The sequence below is a fragment of the Toxotes jaculatrix genome, chromosome 11 (genome assembly GCF_017976425.1).
Source record: "Toxotes jaculatrix isolate fToxJac2 chromosome 11, fToxJac2.pri, whole genome shotgun sequence".
In the NCBI taxonomy this organism is placed as follows: domain Eukaryota; kingdom Metazoa; phylum Chordata; class Actinopteri; family Toxotidae; genus Toxotes; species Toxotes jaculatrix.
In genome coordinates, this window is record NC_054404.1 from 4,480,589 (window position 1) to 4,493,157 (window position 12,569).

General features: G+C 42.2%; 2 protein-coding genes across 2 annotated transcripts; both read left to right on the top strand.

The window, feature by feature from the left end:
- Positions 1-95: 95 nt before the first annotated feature.
- Positions 96-2,573, top strand: LOC121189200 (zinc finger protein 37-like). The gene is made up of 2 exons (XM_041049101.1): positions 96-323; positions 1,504-2,573. The coding sequence occupies exons 1-2, from the start codon at positions 125-127 to the stop codon at positions 2,316-2,318; spliced, it is 1,014 nt and encodes a 337-aa protein (XP_040905035.1). The 5' UTR covers positions 96-124; the 3' UTR covers positions 2,319-2,573.
- A 331-nt stretch (positions 2,574-2,904) lies between these two features.
- Positions 2,905-11,933, top strand: aftphb (aftiphilin b). Its single transcript, XM_041050324.1, has 10 exons — positions 2,905-3,014; positions 4,363-5,867; positions 6,020-6,189; positions 6,429-6,555; positions 6,805-6,861; positions 7,156-7,275; positions 7,371-7,431; positions 10,720-10,809; positions 11,089-11,212; positions 11,358-11,933. The coding sequence occupies exons 2-10, from the start codon at positions 4,398-4,400 to the stop codon at positions 11,500-11,502; spliced, it is 2,364 nt and encodes a 787-aa protein (XP_040906258.1). The 5' UTR covers positions 2,905-3,014; positions 4,363-4,397; the 3' UTR covers positions 11,503-11,933.
- The last annotated feature ends 636 nt before the right edge of the window (positions 11,934-12,569 follow it).

Below are 12,569 nucleotides of genomic sequence, written 5' to 3' on the forward strand. Positions count from 1 at the left end.
TGCACACAGGAAATTATCATCCCCCGCAGCAGGGGGCGCTGTTGAAATGAATCCTGCGCGTTTTAAATACAGTCTATGGCTTTAACTCACTTGCAGTCCTCTGGTTAGTCTACCTGGTTCCGTCATGTCGGGGACGCAGCTGCTCAGAGAGCTGGTCAACGAGCGGCTGGCAGCGGCCGCAGAGGAGATCTTCGGACTTGTTGAGAAGACGATAGCAGAGTATCAGGGTGCAGTTGTCCGCTCCGAGAGGGAAATCATGCACCTGAAGCAGGAGATCGAGCAGCTGACCGCTTTAAAAGCTGAGCAGTCTTTGTTCAGAGCAGGTCTGTGGCACCGACTCATTTACAGTGGTGGAAAAAAGACACCCTTAAAATTTTACACAATCTGAAATATTATCATGAAATATTTGCAGAAAAATCTTTTTTTGTGTTTCACATGGTGTGGCTGCATCAGACAGAGACAAACAAAATAAATGATTTCTTTTGTTTATTGTTTATTGTAATAGAAAAAAAAGCAAAATTAAATTCTTGATGGTGTCAACATGTCAGTTCTATCAACATTGACGGTATCAAAGTTTACAAATAGCAAAGAATGTGTTCAAAACTGAAAAAAATAAATAAAAATAAACCATCACATAATAAAATTAATATTTAGTACTCCTGCCATTAGCACGCAGCAGCGCTTTAATCCTGGCTGGCATGTTCTCCACGAGCCTTTCACACTCGATTACACTGAGGGGTAATCTTCTCCTATTCTTCTTGAATTACTGTTTTTAATTCTTCCAAATTCTTTGGTTTCCGCATTGAAACAGACCTTTTGATAATCCACCAAAGATTTTCAATGGGGCTCCTGTCCGGGGATTGAGCTGGCCACTCTAAGACCTGGATATTGTGCTCCTGCAGCCAAGTTCTACTTGACCTGGATGCATGACAGGGTCAGTGGTACCACAATAGTCAAAATTTCTTGAGTTTTTTATGGAGCTAATCAAAGTTTTTAATGACTGATTTTAGGATTGGTTTAGTATTGTGGCTGTGACTGTGCAAAAACAAATTGCACTCGGAAACTTAATAGTGATTGTTAATGCAATATATCACAAATGCATGGGGTGTCCGAAAACTTTTTTCCACCACTGTAGCATCTCTCCGATTGCTGGGGCAACAGCGTTGCTTTGCAACCGATTGGTTGAAGTTACTCCACAAGTGACCGGATCTGGGTCCAATTTGCTTCCCAGCTTTATGAGGAAAATTCTTCATGAACAGCAAATAAACAGATAAATGGCATTTCTGCTATTTAAAAACATCGCTAACGATTAATCGATTATCAAAATAGTCGCAAATTTATTCTTTCATTTAAGTAGGAGTTTGAGAGCAATACTTTAACTTGTTATGGAGTGTTTTCACTTCTTCTGACTAAAACACATCTGATGTGCAGAAATATACTTGTGTCAGATGTTTCTGGATATGCATTTAACAGGTTTTAGTGTATGTCTTCTCTGTCCTTTAGACACCCAGTCAGTCTCTGAGGAAGCGTTTCCTTCACAGCATCCAGACCAGATTCCCATTGTGGAGGAAAATGAGACCCATGACCCTCAGGAGGTCAAACAGGAGCAGGTGGGTCTCTGTATGATCCCAGACCTGAAGGCTGATTCCTCTGAGGATATAAAAATCAAGCTTACTGGATCAGAAACAACTACTCAGACAGACTGCCAGCTGTTCCCAACTTTCAGCTCTATAACTGTGACACTGGACGATGACATTGATGAGGACGGTGATGATGAATGGAATGGGAGTGACGGCTCAGGTTCGTCCTCTTGTGGTCCGAGTCATGACGGTGCTTCTTTTACGGAGCAGGAACAGGAACAGTCTCAGAGAGACAAGAAGACTTGCCGTTTCTGTGGCAAGCGGTTTAAAAGGGACTCAGCTCTGATCAGACACATGGATGACGTTCACAGGGGAGAGAAGGCCTTCGAATGCTCTGAATGTGGCAAGAAATTTGCTCGTAGGGACCATCTGGCTATGCATTTTAGAATTCACACTGGGGAAAAGCCACACAAGTGCCATTTCTGTAAAAAATCATTTGCTCAAAGTTCAAATCTCAATGTTCACCTGAGGATGCACACCGGGGAAAAGCCATATTTTTGCAAATCATGTGGCAAAATGGTCGCCCACACCTATCATCTCAAAACGTGTGGCACTGTGAAGCCCAATTTGGAAAAGTCATTTCGCTGTTTGATATGTGGCAAAAAATTTCACACTGCTTTGAAGCTGAGGGCACACACGAAGATCCACGAAGCCAGGAAACCGCACACGAATGTGTAGTTTTTTGCCTGATAATATGTCTGAATTCCTATTTCATGTAAGAGCACTTATTATTTGATTCTCACTTGAACTGTTTGCTTAAGACTTTGTTTTAAAACAATGCCAACTACCGTACTGGATACATATCAGACTGGAGTCCTCAGGTATTTACTGTTGTGTTTTATTAAAGACTACACTAATATCCATGATCATCCATGTACTGTAGATGCCCAGTTCAGAGTCAGATTTAATAAAATACTGCTACCATCGCAGACAACAGGCAGACACACTGTTCTACTGCTTTACTCTGTCTCACATAAAATGTTTTCCACTTCTACTACTTTTAATTATGAAAATAATCATACCCATAACAGTAAAGAAGCAGAATAAACAATTGCAGGCTTAAAAACACAGAGGTGCAGGGTCATATCTCCCCAGCAGGTAGCACACACCAAGCACCTTGGGCAACAACGAAGATCGTCTATTTTAAACAGGAGTCTCTTTCATTTCCACAAAGCGAACCCCGGGTCCCCCCCCTTCAGCTGCTCTTCGCGGTTGGGTAGTTACAGCTCCTGGAAACGGGACACAGTGAGACCTCTTTAGCTAAAGCACACCCCGGTTAATACTTAAGGGAGAATGATGTTGAGGGGTGATGGAGAGCAAAGCTGCGGCACTGAGGGACGACAAGTGACGAGACGGCAAAGTGAACGAGTGTTGGTAAATATAAAGCCGGGTAACTCGGTATTGTAAGCTAGCCGTTAGCCCCGTTTAATTAGCATGCCAGTGTTTCTGACAGGGAGCGTTACTGGCTTCACTAGCTAGCCTGTGGTAATGTTAGCTAATCAGTGGCTGTGCTGTAACGAGATAGCGGAATGCGATTCGGGATGTGGGCTTTGCTCCTTATTTTAAACCTAATGCACCATTAATTATCCGTAAATAGCTAGCTTTGTAGGTTCAGTGTACAGCTCATTGACAGCTTATGTTTACATAGCTTCACATTCAGCTGTCCATGTCATGGTATGACACCTTTCTGTCTGTCCCGAATCCAGAGACAGGAGAAAATGGCAGTAGTTGTGTTTGCTTTACCGGCTATACACCAAAACAATGTCAGGCTGCCAGTTGTTTTTTTGTTTGTTTTTTTTTCTTTTAGTGTGTGTTTGCGTTAAAGGTTTAACACGGGCACTAATCCATGATCCTGAAGTGGCTGGTGCAGGCGTTGGACTTGGTTTGAACTGTCCCATCTAAGTAGCCCAAAGCTGCGGGTAATGTTTCCCATATCAGTTTACTGACTGGAGCCAGTACCGGCTACTTTTTCCACTCCGGCATCAGCACCACAGGGGGAGTCACAGAGCTGGTTCTGTTTCAATGAGATGTAAATGTATGCCAAGTGATTTTTAAGAGACACAAAAGAGGATATATAAAAGGAGGAGATTGTGCAATAGATTCATAAATTCCAGATCTTTGTCAGATTTCTCTGTGTGGAACAATAGAGTGCAGGTTCCTCAGTTTTTTAACAGAAGTCTGCAGAAAGTCTAAACTGAACCAAAACCCCAGAAAATCGGTTTGTAACCAACTTCCATGTATTTTTGTAGGATTTTGATTCATCTACTAATCGTTTAATCAACCAATCATTTCAGCTCTATTTCTATTGAGTAACATGACAAACCGTCCGTTTTGGTATTTTCAGTGTCTGTGTTAAAATGCGGTCAGATGAGGCAGTCTTGAAGGTTTAAGCATGCATCAGCTAGCAAGGCCATGAGCTGCTTACACTCATTCTGTATGCACGTCAAGGGGTTGCCAATTTCATTGTAGTACAATCTGCTCTGAGAGAGTGGCCAACAGACAGGACTGCACCTCACAGCTGGCTCATTCCAGGCTAATTCTTCCAAAAGAAAAATCATTCTGACAGTAGTATTTCACCGGTATTTCTCTGCTGACACTCACAGACTCCTAGAAAATACTGACAGTCTTGTGCTGAGCAATTACCATGATCCACACACTGAATCCACACATTTTCCCTGCTGATGATCCTCTACTTCCTGTTCTTTTAACTTTCCTCTCCCAGGTGCATGAGGCCTTCAGGTCCGGCTAGGAGAATCCATGGAGCCATACATCATACCCTTGCACTCCTCCTCTCCCCCTCCACTGGATGATGACGGCGGCGATGGGGAGGCTGGATCAGAGGACGAGGAGTTTGGAGACTTTGGGGGATTTTCTGTCGGGGTGTCCTGCTTCGCTGATTCTACTGAGCCACCATCCAGCCTCAGACAGCCCTCTCTTATCACAAAGCCAGCTACGCATCAACCCACCTGCAGCTTTAATCAACTAGTTGAACAATCCCAATCTGTATCCACTGAGAACTCAGGTTCCAGCAGGGGCCAGGTTGATGTGGAAGGGCAGGGTCGTAATGCTGAATCATCTTTGCACCTCACAAACGGATATGCTGAAGGAGACCACAACTCAGGGGCTCAGAGTGCTTCTGTAGTTGGTACTTGCTCTCCCAAGGAGGAAACAGGGTTTGCTGATTTCACTGTGTTTACAGAGCAGGCAGCACACCCCTGGTGCTGTGGCTTCTCTCACTTAGGCGGTACGGAGCTGTGGGCTGGCGGAGTGGAAGGAACAAACTTGGGTAATCAAGCCTGTGATCCAGGTCATGAGGTTATAATGGACTCTGAGCCCAGAGCTCATTGCACTACGGTCAAGCACTGTGAGAAAAGAGATGCAGCACTTGTGCAACCATCTCAGGACCAACATCAGCCTCAGGAAGCTGCAGCAGCTTTGGTATTTCCATCCGAACAGTCTCATCTTAGGGAGGAGGATGCAGGCAAGCATGGGGACAGTTTGAGGGACAGGAGGCATGGTTTAAATTCTATACAAACCTTGGAGGTACAAGAGGATGAAGAGTCAGAGAAAGAAGGAGAGAGGAGCGTTTCTACTTTCCCCCAAACACTCAGTGTGTACGAGTCTGCTTCAGAGGACCTGGCATCCACCTGCGATGATTTCTCATTTGAGGGTGCTTCTGCTGACTTGGAACCAAATGTTTCATCTCTTGGTTCACCAGAGGATCATACTGAATCAGACCAGACTGATATTGAGGATGAAGAACTGGAAAACTACAGGCCTTGTGACTCTCTTGTCAACAGCAGCATGGCAAATCTCAGCCAGTCGGAGGCAGAGAAGGATTTTCATCATTGCGACCAAACTGCAACTCAGGAAACTTCTGCTACCTCCAACCAGTCACAATCTGCAACATGGTCAGAAGACAAATTGGCAGACACCAATGAGAGTAGTTTTGAGCATCACAGCAACCAAGAATGTGTCCAAACAGCTGATGTAAGCGTGCAGAGTCTGGGGAGCCTCCCACCGAGTGACAGTTTCGCGGATTTCTGCTCAGCGCCCACACAAGAGGATGGAGAAGCATCATGGGCGGAGTTCCAGGATCAGGGGGCTCAGGAGGAGGGAAAAACTTGGACACAGTTAAGAGTCAGCAGCCATCAGACTGATGGGGATGCTGAGGAAGAACCAGACAGGGTGGGACAATATGGAGTTTTAAGGAGAAACAGTGGTCAGGTGGGAGATATTTCTCCGAAAAATCGTTATAGTTGTTGTTCTTTATGATGATAATTAGCAGTATACAGTGGGCCACAGACATAAAGAAGCTTGAAATCAGTCCAAAGGTAGGCACATATTTCTGAACTGATCTTTTCTCTTTTTCTGGCCAGGCATCATTGTCCTGCCGTGTCCAGCAGCTCCTCTGGGCCAGTTTCCCAGAGGTGATGGTCCCAGCTGTGGAAGGCGAGGAGGAGACGCTGAGCCTCGGTGCTCTGCTTCACACGCGACACCTCCCCGAGAGTGAGGAGGGGAAGATGCCAGAACTCAGCGGTGCTCAGTGGTGAGGATAACCTCCTTCATTAGGAAGGTGGTGGTGATGAGGGTTGATATGTTAACAGTCTATTTTAACTTCAAAAGAACCAGTTTTATTACTTTATTCTGTATAATTATACCACAAATAGTAGTTTAATGTGTTAATACTCATCAGGTCTTGACACGTTGTCAGCAGTAACAGTCTGCACTGGCTGTTAAATCGAGTTGTAACCATTAATATTGTCTCTGTATGTCCCCATTTCTCAGGGCTCAGCGGGGTGTGTGGTGGCCACACCAAGATGTCCACAGTGCAATTGGCCTCCAGTTTCAGTGGGGTGGCTCCCATACAAACAGGACTCTGCTCAGGTGCCTCGGAGTGGACACGAGGAACATTGTGAGTCTGCCAGAATATCACAGCTACTGTTTATCAGTGGTAAACATCATGGCAAACCTGGATTGTCAGTCTCCTTTTGGCTTTTAACTCTGAGATCATTATAGTGTTGCATGCTCAGCTGGACTCCAAGCAAATTTCACACTTTTACACCATTGTTTTAAGCCACGATACACTGCAGATTCCTAAAATTTTAAATCAGCTCTGTCTTAACAGTCTGTGTTTATTTTGTGTGTATTTGCTTCCTGAAAGGTGTTCATTGGCATGAAAAAGCAGCCAGTGGCTGTCCCCGCTTTTGCATCCACCCTGGTGAGTCAACTGGTGGAAAAGGAAACAAAAAGAACTTGTTTTTAGTGGGAAGAAGCATTATAATGTTGTAAGATGACCAGTTACGGGGTTGTGTGATAGAAGACCGTACAAAGTGTATTTACTGTGTGAGCAGCTGCCTGCTTCAGTGCTAGAAAAAGACGCTTTGTCACTTTTATATTGGCTTTACTTTAGTTCCGTATAGGTTCTACACTCCGTTTCCACTGATCATTACCATTGACAGTCACGTCCCAAACCCTTTTTTTGAATTTCCATCCTATTTTCATCATCCATCAGGGGATGCTAGAACCCATCAAAGATTCTGTGCCAGTTGTCTGTTCTCCAGACACAGCAGTCACAGCACAAGCACCTCCAGAGCCCCAGGACATCCCAGACCCCTCAACAGACTCAGTGCAGGTAAGCTGGTCTGTTTGATTTGACTAATTTAAAGTAAGACCAGAGCATAGCACACGAACATCTATTATAAATCATCTTTACTTCTCCTTCCGTAGGAGGCACTCCCTTCCAACCAGCTGGACTGGAGCCGCCGTGGCCTTAGCAGCTCTCAGGACGGTACGTCCCTTCGCCGGGCCCCTCACTTCTGGGGCTGGAAGTAGACTACCAGCCATTCTTTACACGGCTTCTTCTAGTAAGCCAAAACTTTTGAGAGTTTGCTCTGGGCTCCTCTGGACTCTTTCTCACCTCCTCCAGGGCATGTGTGCTTCTTTTAAGTTACACAGGTGTTTCCCCTCAGCATTAGTGCTTGACCACACATTTAGTGAAACACTGTTTGTGATTCAGTTTATTTAAACTTACGTCCAGTGTTAAGAAATCATGTTGTAGTCATAATTTGTGCAAATAAGAAAACTTTCAGAAGTGTTATATCCAACAGACCCAAAGCAACCAAACAGAAAAGTTATCTGTTAGTCACAGTTATTCCTAAACAGTTACAGGGGAAACACTGTACTGGCTTCCCTTTTCTCCCTCCTTCAGTTCCTCTAATGCAGAGGTGTCCAAACAGTTGGGCCATGCGGCTGCAGGTTTTTGTTTCAACCAGTCAAGAGCACACAGTTTGACCAGTCAGCTGTCTGAAGACTGAGATCAGTTGATTAAAGGAGTCGAGTCTGGTGTGCTGCTGCTTGGTTGGAACAAAAACCTGCAGCCGCACGGAACTTTGTGGAACAGTTTGGACACCTCTGCTCTAATGTCTCATCTTAACCTGCTGTCACAGTTTATCTCAGTATTCATCAGTCCCAGCTGTGATGGGGAAACCCTGGGGTGTCTGTCATGAAGTGGGAACACCTGGTATGGGTGAAGGCTGCTTGATTTAAAGGATGTGTTTATCCAAAGAACCATTTTAATTTTATTTATAGATGGCTATCGTTGAGGTTGATCTCCTGACGCTAACCCAGTGATCCTATGGCTTAGCCTGTAAATCTGACGGTATCATCCAGTTTCATTTCTTTATTTTTCTAATGGAAACAGTTTTTCTGTGTTTGTTGTAAAGGGTTTAATGGTGCCCTAGGTTATGTCCGTCATTTTTGGAACGATCCAAAAAGATAATAGTGGTATTCTTTGCTCAGGAATATTTTACTAATTTAATTTATTTATTGGCTTATCACTCAATAAACAGAACCGTGATCTGAGTTTTTCTCTTCACAACAGTGGCAGATAAAGAACTTGCTGCATGTGTTTGAAGTGGGTGACATGAAAGTATGATAAATAATTACATCTGATAAAGAAAAACTTTCTATCATAGCCAGTTGCTCATAAAGAGAAGGACTCAAATGTTTGTCACATGTATAAATATGTTTGTTGAATGCAGTATGGCTTAAAGCTGTGCCAAAAGACTAATAGGAGATTACTAACTTAGAAAACCAAATTACCATAATTGGTAAAAGTAACTTTTTACTACAGGATATAGGATCTGATTGCCTAACTGTCAGTTCCTGGTTTGGTTTTACATTGTTGATTTGTCAGCTTGCGGACATGTTTGTAGTGTGTCAGCTGATGTTTGCTGTGGGATGCAGATAAGCAGCTGGTAAACCAGCTTTGCTGACTTAACAAGTAATTTCCTAGAAGGCTGCTGGATGAGTTGACTCCTCCGGTGTAGACAACACTAATGTTTATGTTCGACAGAGGCACCGTCCTGAGTTCAGAAAGCCTTTCTTCTGCTCTGTTTCCAGGTTTGCCAACATCATTATGTTGAGTTTTGAGTGCCACTCTTTTGATCCATTCACATCAACAACCCAAATGTTCAGTGATGAAACATTTAAAAGCATAAAGGCATAAATACTTACAACAGAACAGTGTTGCAGTGATAAAATACGCACAGCAGGGGGCAATGAAATCTCCGTACGCAGTTCTGAGTGCAGCAAAATGGTCAAAACATATTTACTGTATTAACTGTAAGAACAAATTGTAAGATTTTAATTTAAAGTCAAATTGAACAATCAGCCACAAATACAAAAAACATGCACTTCGTATATTTTTAATCATTTCTTTGTAGTCTGTTATATTTATTTTTTTATTTCATTTTTTTTTTCCACATGTGGTTGATTTATATAAAATGCATCTTTGGGGGTTTGATTTATTCTGTGATTAGGTTAACATGTTTAGGGGACTGCTGTCATAGTAGATATTATTTGACATTATTAACATCTAAAACAAGATGAAAATGGCGACACAGCAGAAGTTGAGAGTTTTGCTGTCAGTTTATGCTGCTCTCTGGTTTTTCTTTTTTACTCTGTGCACTGAAGCATATACTGTCTCAGCATGCTGAATAGGATTGGGTATTTGATTCCAAAGCACTTCATTTATATAAAATAATCTGATACCTGAAATCCGTTTTTTTCGGTATTTCATTACCAATCAAAGGTGTTTCTAAAACATTTCTGTAACTGCAATTACAGTATTCACAGTACAATTACAGTATAGCAGTTGTGCCTTTATGCCAGCAATTATTTTCTTATAAGTACTAAACTAATTTTTTTTTTCCAAATGGTGAAATTCTCTTTGGACCTATAGGTTGTTGTGTGTGTGTGTGTTTTTTTTTTTGTTTTTTTTTTTTTTTCCAGATTTACAGCTGAAATCCAGATTTAATGCACTGCGATAAGGACTTGTGGAAAATCCTTGTAAATACTGCAATAAACCAGTTGATCCTTTCTGCTTTGTTTTGCCTCTCGTCCCTCAGCTTTTCTCTCTTGCCAGAAACAGCATCACTTTTCTCTGTGGTTGAATGCAGAGTGTTCAAACAGCTACATGGCTCGCTGGGATTTGTGTCAGGTTTTTTTTTTTTTTTGTTTTTATTAGACGAAGGAAATAACCCTGATTAAATTTTCAAGATAAGACTAATCCCACCCTTTTAAAGGTGGTATCACTTTCATTGATCAGTCCAGCTTGGAACAGCAATAATTTGATATGACTGAACTTTGAACATCTCTACAAATAATATTTAAAGGTTTCGCATGAGAAAAAAAATGAGTTGTTAGTACACCGTGACATCACTGTAAGGTGTAGTTACAGGTGCAACAAGGTACACTTCATCCACACTCATCGGTCATGCCAACACACTTCAAACATTCAACCAGAGGGGGCAGTGAAATGTCTGCTTCTGGTATCAAGTAACTCTTCAAAGGAGTCTAATTTCTATTTGCATGCATGTGTTGATGCATTTGCATTGCATCGAGGTGGAAGTTGCACTTCAGAGGCGACTTCTGCTGTATCTTGTGTTTCTGCCTCGTCTCCCCACTGTCTCAATAAGAGGCGAAAACATCAGTCAGAGGAACATGCCTGTTCTCCTCCCCCATTTGTAATCACTGCACAACGATCCTCACCTGCTGTCTCCCCTTGCTAGCACAGGCTGCTCTGCTCTCAATCTGGATTATTTTGGTCCTGAGGAGGAGAGCAAGTCCAGCAACTGCAGAAGCCATAGCAACAGTCCTCCACCAGGTCAGCATGTGAAACTGTACAGATGTAGATTTTGTAAGCTAATCATGTTTGCCATTCCTCGACTGTAAAGTTGGCTATTTTAACATGGGGATCAACGGAGAATTGCTCACTTCTGGAGGCAACCCCCAGCGGCAGCTGAGGAACCGCAGCTTTTTGAACGTGGAAGTGATCCTCACTGCTGAAACCTACAACTCCCCCCTTGTTTGACACCCAGTGGTTGCTCTGTCTTCATTTGTAACATGTTTTATGTCTGTTTGTCATACACGCTCACATTTAAAGGCGTCGACCCTGAGCTGTATGAGTTGACCATCAGCAAACTGGAAACCACCACTAACAGCTGCCACCTAGAGGACACTTTGAATCGCCTTATGTCCACTGCAGAGAGGACCAGCACTTCAGTCAGGTCAGCTCAGGTGTTACATCCATGTACTTTGCATATTTTGATTTTATTTCACTATAATTTCAAGGCATTCAAACGATGAGCAAAAATCAAAATCACACACGAGGATCTTTAAATAGTCATGCTGTTTGTGTGTGTTCTTTGTAAGGAAACCCCAGCAGGATGAAGAGCTGAGTGCGGAGGCTGGCAGGGTGATCGCTGGACTTCCTAACCTGTCCTTCATGAAGGCCAAGGTCCTTATGTTCCCAAGCGTCCTCGTACCCAAAGAATGTAGTTCCTCATACAGGGTTTAAATTCTTCATAGGTTTTAAGGACACAAGAGGTTGATCTTCCTACTTCGGTCAAAATACTCCACCTGCTGGCTAAACTGGTAAAGCTCTCAGTACAGAGGCAGAATATCATCATATATACCAGCTCTTACATTCATTTCAATGTACAATAATATGCAGAGTGAAAAGATGTAGGTCTGCAGTTAATCTCAAGTATTTCTTTTCTTAAACTCAAGCATTGTGGTTTATCTTGGTTTAAACTGACCCACACACCCATTCACTAGGGACAGCAACCTCACCAACTTATGTTTGATTTTGTATGAATGTGTTTGTATTATGTTATAACATGTATCAGCTTATTTTGGATATAAAATTATTATAGACAAAGATTACAATATACTTTGGTGATATGGGAGATGTAAAGAAAAGTGGCCATGAAGATGCATGAAATATGAAAGAATATGTTTACTGAAATTTTAGGTTTTAATGTTCTTCTCTTTTTCTGTTACAGTTATTGACTTTCAGCTTTTCAAATTGGTTATTTAGTTTTCTATTCTGCTTGAAGCCCCTCAGAAGACTGTGGAAAATAAAACAAGAGAAACTCCTCCATTGTAACTCCGGCATTTGTTGTAGGGCAGTCATGATTTTTCATTCCTACAACTCAACTTTTCCAGTCAACAACTTACACCCTCATAGATTTATTCATTTACAGATCAATTACAAGACAGAGTTAGACCTGGAGTTAGATTATTTACATCATCAATCACCTATAAAAATAAAACTTTCACCTGTACTATCCTGTTTAAAATATGCGTAGGGAGGAAAAACTTCATTTTTAGCTTCCATGTTGCATCTGGTAACATTTTTCCCTTAAAGTCTATTTTAATATTACAAATCTTTCTCATCATACACAGACTGACTTATCTCTTTATTGTATTTGACACTGAAATACTTTGTATGATATTTTAAAAAATACTTTTCCCCTAATGCTGTAGACCAAAAGAGGCACAGAAATACTAAAAAGAAAATAAAAATGTCCGTAAGTGAATGGAGAATGACCAAAAAAAGATGCAAAAGGCCACAAAGAGACA

What these genes read in the sequence shown, in the direction of transcription:
- aftphb (XM_041050324.1), top strand. Translation starts at nt 4,398, where the DNA reads ATGGAGCCATACATCATACCCTTGCACTCCTCCTCTCCCCCTCCACTG. An exon ending in CCGCTTTTGCATCCACCCTG is followed by an intron (nt 6,862 to 7,155) that starts GTGAGTCAACTG and finishes ATCATCCATCAG; the next exon opens with GGGATGCTAGAACCCATCAA. An exon ending in TAGCAACAGTCCTCCACCAG is followed by an intron (nt 10,810 to 11,088) that starts GTCAGCATGTGA and finishes TCACATTTAAAG; the next exon opens with GCGTCGACCCTGAGCTGTAT.
- LOC121189200 (XM_041049101.1), top strand. Translation starts at nt 125, where the DNA reads ATGTCGGGGACGCAGCTGCTCAGAGAGCTGGTCAACGAGCGGCTGGCA. An exon ending in GCAGTCTTTGTTCAGAGCAG is followed by an intron (nt 324 to 1,503) that starts GTCTGTGGCACC and finishes TCTGTCCTTTAG; the next exon opens with ACACCCAGTCAGTCTCTGAG.